We start from the raw sequence: 8,438 nt of genomic DNA, 5'->3' as shown, positions 1-8,438 counted from the left end.
ACATAATTGAATTTAGCATAGTAACTTTCTTAACCAGAATATCTTTTTAGCAAAACCCCCATGGCCGTCTATCTGGGCTAACACACTTAAAATTAGGCACATTCTTAATTCTTGCTGAATTTATTCCCCCTCTTCTCCAGGGTAGGGAGCATCAGATGTGCAAAGAGTTAATCAACAGACACTTGCATCAATTTCCAAACCACTGCTGTTTCTACGGTTCAAGCTGTCAACACAATAAAGTCATAATTCACTGATTCTGTCTGTGGGCAAGACATTAAACCTTTATAGAGCCAGGAATTTCCTGATGGCTCTGTAATAGCCAATTAAACTATGAGTCTCTTGTTTTGTTTTCCTACCTGATGGGTATACAGGCTCTAAAACGCATGTTTCCTTGACAAAAACAGTGGCGGTGGATTTATACCAGTGAATGCTCTGCACTGATGTTTTCTCATCAGTCACTGTAGGTGAACCATTAGTGACTCCAGCTACATGGACTGCCCCCAGGACCCCTTCCCCAGAGCAGGAAGCTTCATGTGACGAGGCACTGAACCACAAGATGGACTGAAGGCCTCCACCTTAGAGTTTCACATCAAAAGTAACTTGTTTTTTAAAAATGTGAATGACTGTAAAATAATCTATTTTTTTGATTCATGTGTTTCCCAGGTGGATACAGTTTATAAACAATGTGAATAAAATATTTAACATGTTGCACTGTCTCTGGATTGTTCAGTTAAGCAAGGCCAACTCAGCAAAGGTTGCTCAGAGGCTAATTTGTGTCCAATTCTTTGTGATCCCATGAACTGCAGCATGCCAGGCTTCCCTGTCCTTAACCATCTCCTGGAATTTGCTGAAACTCACGTTCACTGAGTTGGCGATGCCAGCCAACCATTTCATACTCTGTCACCCCCTTCTCCTCTTGCCCTCAATCTTTCCCAGCATCAGGGTCTTTTCCAATGAGCAGCCAAAGTTGCATCAGGTAACCAAAGTATTGGAGTTTCAGATTCAGCATTAGTCCATCCAATTAATATTCAGGGTTGATTTCCTTTACAATTGACTGGTTTGATCTCCTTGCTGTCTAAGTGATTCTCAAGAGTCTTCTGCAGCACCACAGTTCGAAAGCATCAATTCTTGGGTGCTCAGCCTTCTTCACGGTTCAATAGTTCAACTCTCACATCCATACATGTCTACTGGAAAAACCATAACTTGACTGTATGGGCCTTTGATGACCCTTCTATTAATATTTCCTACTGTTTAGGAAATGGAGATTCCTAGAGAGCCCCACAGATGTAAGAGATATAGGGGAGTGATCCACCCCACCACCTTTCCTTCTGAAGACAGAGTCCTCACAAGATGGAATGCATGGACCAGTGGGGCCTAGGGGTATGTTTTTGTTTGGTTTGCATACACACACATTTTTGTTGCTTGTATTTGAGGTGGTGTTTTGTTTCTTACTGTGAATTAGTTGCCTTATTTGAAAATCAGGAAATGTATAGGCAAATCCAGATGACCAATTTCTTTTTAAAAGTCACATCTGGCATCACTAATTTCTCAGTGCTGTGGCAGTGATTTCCTGGGCCTGGGTGGAAGAGCATTTGGCCACCACTTCATGCTGCCTCATACCCTGAACTTTGTTTGTACCCTGTTTAGTGTGAGGTGGTTGTTTTTTTAATTTTTTAATACAATTTTTAAAGGTTACACTCCATTTACAGTTATTACAAAATGCTGACTGTATTCCCCCTGTTGCACAATACATCCTTGTACCCTATTTTACACCCAATAGTTGGTTCTTCCCATTCCTCCACCTCTGTTTTGCCCCCTCCCCCACTAGCAACCACTAGTCTGTTCTCTCGGACCTGTAAGTCTGCTTATTATATTCACTAGTTGGTTGTATTATTTAGATTCCACAAGTAAGTGATATCATACAGTACTTGTCATTCTCTGACTTATTTCACTAAGCATAATGATCTCCAGGGCCATCCATGTTGCTGCTAATGGCAAAATTTCATTCTTTTTATGGCTGAGTAATACTCCATTGTACATATGCACCACATCTTTATCCACTCTTCTGTCAATGGACACTTAGGTTGCTTCCATATCTTGGCAATTGTAAACAACGCTGCTTTGAACACTGAGGCGCATGCATCTTTTTGAGCCAGTGTTTTTGTTTTTTTCAGATATATATGTAGGAGTGGAATTGCTGGGTCACATAGCAATTTTCTTTTATTTATTTATTTTTTTTTTTGAGAAGCCTCCATACTGTTTTCCATGATGGCTGCACCAATTCACTTTTTTTTTTCCATATAACCAGAATGGTTTTACATTTTGAAATTGGGACCCCTGTCCAAGCCAGGTGAAGAGGGAAGTACCATGTTGATGCACTGGACCAAACCTCTCAGTCCAGTAGAAAGAAGAGACTGTCCAGGAAATTGGCAATTATCTAACAGGAGGGGAGCTAGGAGCTTTCAGGCTACGGGCTTGGCAGTGAAAAAGCAGAACCAAATAGCTCCGGGGAATGACAAGGACTGAGGTGGGGGCCCGGCAGGCAGCAGTGGACTATACACTCACCACCTAAGAGATTCTGTTCCCCGACCACAGGTGGGCCTCAGGTGATTCAAAGAACAAAAAAATGAATCCCTCTGCTACTCAAAAAGTTCCCCTTCTGTAAAACCATTAAACTAGCTCTATCTCTGTATGAGTTTCCAAGGCTGCCTAAAAGTTACCAAATTCGGTGACTTAAAACTACAGAAACTCATTCTCTAACAATTCTGGGGGATGAGCCCAAAATGAAGGCATCGGCAGGGCCACGCACTCTCCATAAGCTCTAAGGAAGACCCCTTCCTTAGAAGGGGTCTTCCTTGCCCCTTCCAGCTTCTACAGTCTCCAGGGGTTCCTTCACTTGTGGCTGTAAAAACGCAATCTCTGCCTCCACCTACATAGGAGTTGCCCATTCTCCTCTCTTTCGGTCTCTTAAAAGCTGACCTTGGAGTTTAGGACCCAGTCGGGGATGATCTCACCTGGCCATGCCATGCATGCATGCTCAGTCGTGTCCGACTCTTTGTGACCCCAGAGACAGTAGCCCACCAGGCTCCTCTGTCCATGGGATTCTCCAGGCAAGAATATTGGAGTGCATTGCCATTTCCTTCTCCAGGGGATCTTTCCGACCCAAGAATCGAACCTACATAGGAGAAGTCTCTTATGTCTCCTGCATTGGTAGGCAGATTCTTTACGCTGTGCCACCTGGGAAGCCAGATCTCATCTGGAGATATTTGCAAAAACCTTTTCTCCAAATAAAGTCACCTTCACAGGTTCCAGAGGTTAGGATATGGATAGATTATTTTAGGGACCATCATTCAATCCACTGTACTCCTTAAAATGTGAGTTTTACTTAAACATAGATTTTCATAATGTAATTCACCCCAGAGCAGAAAATATAAGGGATATTTAAAACACATTTAAACAAACAATAACAAAGCAAAACAACAAAAATTAAAATGACAATGCAAAAATCACTTACCAAACAGCCAAATGTTAAAAAAAAAAAAAAAAAAGACCACAGTGGAGCTTTCTACATGCTCGTGATTAAAATTCTCAAAAACTCAAAAGTACACAGAACTTTTTGAGTTCACATCTATTAACCTTTCACATCTTTAAAAGCTCTGATGAGGATTTTAAAGCCTTCAGTGTGCCCTATAAGATTGTTTAAAATAGAATCTGGCCCTTTGCCTTTATCATGAGCTAAGAGGCAAAGAAATGGCCAAGAAGCTTGCCCATTGTTTTTCTTTCAGAAAAGCAAGTGCTAAGAAATTTTGAAAACTCATTTCTATAGCAGGGCTTACAATTAGAGTCCTGCCCTTTTACCTGGGGAAGGGAAAAAATTAATGTACTTTAAACTAAAATTCTGACATTGAATTTGAAAGCAACAAGATGATTCTTCAACGTTTCCCTAAGTCCAGACCAACCCTCCTTTTCGAACAGTAAATAACAGATTTTAAATTACCAGCAGATTTTTAGAGAGTGGTGCATCAGAAGCTAAGTGAAAATGTCTTTTAAGAAGGTGAGAATGTGAGAAACGAAAAGACATGTCCATACAAAAACACATACACAAATGTTCATAGCAGCATTATTCATAGTAGCCAAAACAGTGTAAACCACCCAAATGTCTGTCAATGGATGAATGGATCACTAAAACACAGTTTATCCATACAATGGGATATTATTTAGCAACAGAAGACAATGAAGTACAGATACATGATAAAACATCTAAGAATCTTGATAACATTATACTAAGTGAAAGAAGCCAGCCACTGCAGATCACATGTTGTTATGATTCCATTTAGATAAAATGTGCAATGTAGGCAAATCTATAGACAGATCCGTGATGGCCAAGGGTTATCGGGCAGGATTAAGTTGGTGGGGGGGATGGTGCATGACTGCTAATGAGTACAGAGATTTTTAGGGGGTGACAGAGATGTTCTAAAATTTATTGTGATGTTGACTGCATAACTCTGTGCATATGCTAAAAACCACTGAATCATACACTTTAAAGGGATGGTATGTGAAGTCTATCACCAAAAAACAGCTGGGTTTCTTTTTTTAAAGAAAGTGTCAATGATCAACTGTGTCAAACACAGCCGAGAGGCTACGGAAGGTAAGGATGAGAATGGACTTTGAGCTTTGGGCCTGTGTATGTATGTGTGTTGTGTGGCAAAACACACATAAAATTTACCATTTTTAAACTGCTTTTAAGTATACAGTTCAGGGGCAAATATATTCACGCTGTTATGTTACTATCACCACCATCCACCTCCATAACTTTTTCATCTTCCAAATGAAACTCTGTACCTATTAAATAAGAATTCCCTACTCCCCTCTCCCCCAGTCCCTGGAAACCACCATTCTATTTTCTGTCTTTGTGAATTTGACTATTCACTATTATACCTCGTATAAGTAGAATCATACCATACTTGTCCATCTGTATCAGACTTATTTCACTTAGAATGTCTTCAAGATTCAGCCACATTGCAGCTGAATTTCCTTCCTTCTTAAGGCTGAATAATATTCCACTATCTGGATATACATCTTGTTTATCCATTCACCACCTATTAATGAACCCTGAAGTTGTTTCACCTTTTGACCCTGATGAATAATACTTCACATTGTACACATATCTCTTCAAGTCCCTGCTTCCACCCCTTTTGGGGATATACCCAGAAGTGGGACTCCTGGATGGGACCACTGGATTTTAGTGGCAATTAGTCACTGGTGACCTTGACAAGGGCAGTCTGCTTGTAGGTTCAAGAAAGGACAGAGAGAGTGAAGATAGCGAGTAAAGGCAGTTCTTAAAAGACATTTTTTCAATAAAAGGGAGCAGAATAAAGGGAACAATAACAATAAATGTCATTAACACTGCTGTATGCTATATATGAAAGCTGTTGAGAGTAAATCCTAAGAGCTCTCCTCATGAGAAAAAAAAATTTTTTTTTTATTTCTTTAGTGTTGGATCTATATGAGATGACAAATGTTAACTAAAATTTTAGGTTGGTGCAAACATAACTGCAGTTTCGGACTGTGATTTTTAAATCATTATAATTAGGCTCAAACATATCTTTATTAATCAAAATAGGAACCACTACAATCAACACATTTTTGCCAATGAAAAATGTTTGCTTCTTCCTGTAATGTAAAAATCCATGCTACAGAATTCAAAAAACTCTTGGAAGGCATTTTCTACATCCTGCTGGCTATGGAAGCATTTTCCCTGCAAAAAGTTGTCCCTGCAAAATGCAGATTTCAGTGCATCTCACCAATTTGCTGAGCATACTTCTCAGATGTAATGGTTTTGCTGGGATTCAGAAAGCTGTAGTGGATCTGACCAGCAGTAGACCACTGAACAGTGACCAGGACATTTTTTTGGTACAAATTTGGCTTTGGGAAGTGCTTTAGAGCTGTTTCTTGGTGCAACCACTGAGCTGGTTGTTTGTCACCGGCTGTCATATAAAATCCACTTTTAGCCACACGTCACAGTCCAATCCAGAAATGGTTGTTGTTGTGAAGAATAAGACAACACTTCAAAATGATGATTTTTTTTTTATTTTAAGTCAGCTCATGAGGCACCCTCTTATTAATTAGGCTTTTTTACCTTTCTAATTTGCTTCAATGCTGAACGACCACAGCGCGGCTGACATTGAGTTCTTTAGCAACTTCTCGGGTAGTTGTAAGAGGAACAGCTTCGATGATCCTTCCAATCGGTAGTTGTCAACTTCTGATGGCTGGCTGCTACGCTCATCTTCAAGGCTCTCATCTCCTTTGCAAAACTTTGCAAAACCACTGTTGCACTGTACATTCGTTAGCAGTTCCTGGGTCAAGTGCGTTACTCATGTTGCGAGCTGTCTCTGCTGCTTTGCAACCCGTTTTGAACTCAAATAAGAAAATAGCTCAAATTTGCTCTTTGCCTAACATTATTTCCATAGTCTAATGTAAATATAAAATAAACAGCAAGTAATAAGTCATTATCAAAAAATAAAGTGAGAAATGCACATTAAAATTATGTATAACATAATCACATTAGGAATGTATCCCAACATCAAACGGCAAATTTCAACAATGCAAAACCACAATTACATTTGCACTAATGTAATATTATTTTGACCTCACCACACAACATATGGAATCTTAGTTTCCCAATCAAGGATCAAACCTGGGCCCATGACTAAAGCATCAAGTCCTAACCACTGGACTGCCAGGGAATTCCCATTAATTAAACTTATTGTGATAACCATTTCATTATTTATGTGAGTTGAATCATTATACTGTACACCTTAAATTTATACAGTGCTCTATGCCAATTACATATCAATAAAACTGGAAAGAAAGAAAGGGAAAAATAAAATTCAAAGAAGTTAAAACTCATAATCAGATAGAAGCAAGCTAATGAACAGGAGATCTAAGTAACTTTTTTTTTAACACAATCAAGACATGTTTATACTCCTACCAGGGCATAATATTGTGAACACTTACACTGAGATTGCAGGACTGCTGTAATTTTTTTTTCTAACACATCATGCCATCTGCACACATAATAAAATAATCCAGTAGCTAACATGCTAAACAGGACCCGTAGTGAAGGGCACAGACAGCTCCCCAAAGGGAGCCTCAGTTATGCACAGTGATGAAAACTGGAAGCAATTTTCCAGCTAATGGTCTGCCAATGACCACTTGGAACAAGTTGGCACTGTGTATCATGCACCTCATTTAAAAATCCAGAGCAAACTAAGATTTTCCAAAGCCGGTAATCTTGACTGAATGGGTGGTTTTCCAGTTAATCTGGTTAATCTGTCAATGCAGTTAAGTCTTCCTGTGAGGAACAGGCCATGTTCGTATTGACTGGCAGGACAGCAGCTTGGAAGGCTAACTGCATTTATGGAGAACCCTCGGCTGAGGCTTGCGTGAGTAACTGTAGGTTTCTGACTTCTTCGCGCACCTTCAGCTGGAGCACCTGTTGCAAGATGAACTGCCGGAGGTTCTCCTGGGCGATCCCCACTCGCTCAAGCTGTTTGTCTGTAAGTCTCGGCAGGGCTCGCCCAGTTACGTCGCGCTGTTTGAATGACTCACTGTAGATCTGATACTGATTCGGACAATGTTTCTTCAGCCACTTGCAGACATCCTGCTGGGTCCACAGGGCCACTGGTTTTGACAGCTTCACCGTAGCCGACTTAGTTGTCTCGGCTTCCGTCTGCAGTCGCTTGGGGGTCCCTTTTTGGTCAAGCACCTTCTGGAAAGTTTTATTTTTAATGGATTGAGACTCAACACGTTCGCCTTCAATTTGTAGTTTAATACCTTCACCATGGGCAGGGTGATCAATTCCCCGTGGATTCAAACCGCAGCGGAGAGCTTCCACAGCCATTCTCTCAGAGCTTCCCTAATGCATGCATAATTTTCTTGGCGGAGATACTCCTCCTGCCCCGCGATCCCACCCCCTCCTCGTGTTTTCACCTAAATATTCTGCGCTCATCTGCTCCAGGACCCCTAAGTAACTTTCAAAACTGGGAAATTTGCTGTTTTTCCCAATAGAATAAAGTTCTGGTCCCCTGTACCTCAGAAGCTGTATATAAAGGCTATTGGTTTAAATAAATAATACACTGTCCTTGTGAAACCAGTATTTTCAATTTTAAGGGTAAGTATCTGGTAACAGGGGGCGTCCCTCGTGGCTCAGCAGTAAAGAATCTGCCTGCCAATGCAGGAGACACAGGTTCAATCCCTGGGTCAGAAAGATCCCCTAAGAAGGAAATGGCAACCCATTCCAGTATTCTTGCCTGGGAAATCCCATTGACAGAGGAGTCTGGCTACCGTCCATGGGGTCACAAAAGAGTTGGACATGACTAAGCAACTAAACAACAATCTAATAACATGATATTCAGATTAAGAATCTTGAGACACTT

General features: G+C 40.6%; 1 protein-coding gene across 1 annotated transcript; it reads right to left on the bottom strand.

The window, feature by feature from the left end:
- Nucleotides 1-7,120: 7,120 nt before the first annotated feature.
- Nucleotides 7,121-7,941, bottom strand: LOC133054862 (sterile alpha motif domain-containing protein 12-like). Its single transcript, XM_061140237.1, has one exon. It carries the CDS (start codon nt 7,901-7,903, stop codon nt 7,418-7,420), a length of 486 nt encoding a protein of 161 aa, XP_060996220.1. The 5' UTR covers nt 7,904-7,941; the 3' UTR covers nt 7,121-7,417.
- Between the last annotated feature and the right edge of the window lie 497 nt (nt 7,942-8,438).

The sequence above is a fragment of the Dama dama genome, chromosome 1 (assembly GCF_033118175.1).
Source record: "Dama dama isolate Ldn47 chromosome 1, ASM3311817v1, whole genome shotgun sequence".
Classification (NCBI taxonomy): domain Eukaryota; kingdom Metazoa; phylum Chordata; class Mammalia; order Artiodactyla; family Cervidae; genus Dama; species Dama dama.
This window is presented reverse-complemented; position numbering and strand designations above follow the sequence as displayed.

Bases quoted from the DNA above. Each gene is read 5' to 3' on its own strand.
- LOC133054862 (XM_061140237.1), bottom strand. From the start codon at position 7,903: ATGGCTGTGGAAGCTCTCCGCTGCGGTTTGAATCCACGGGGAATTGAT.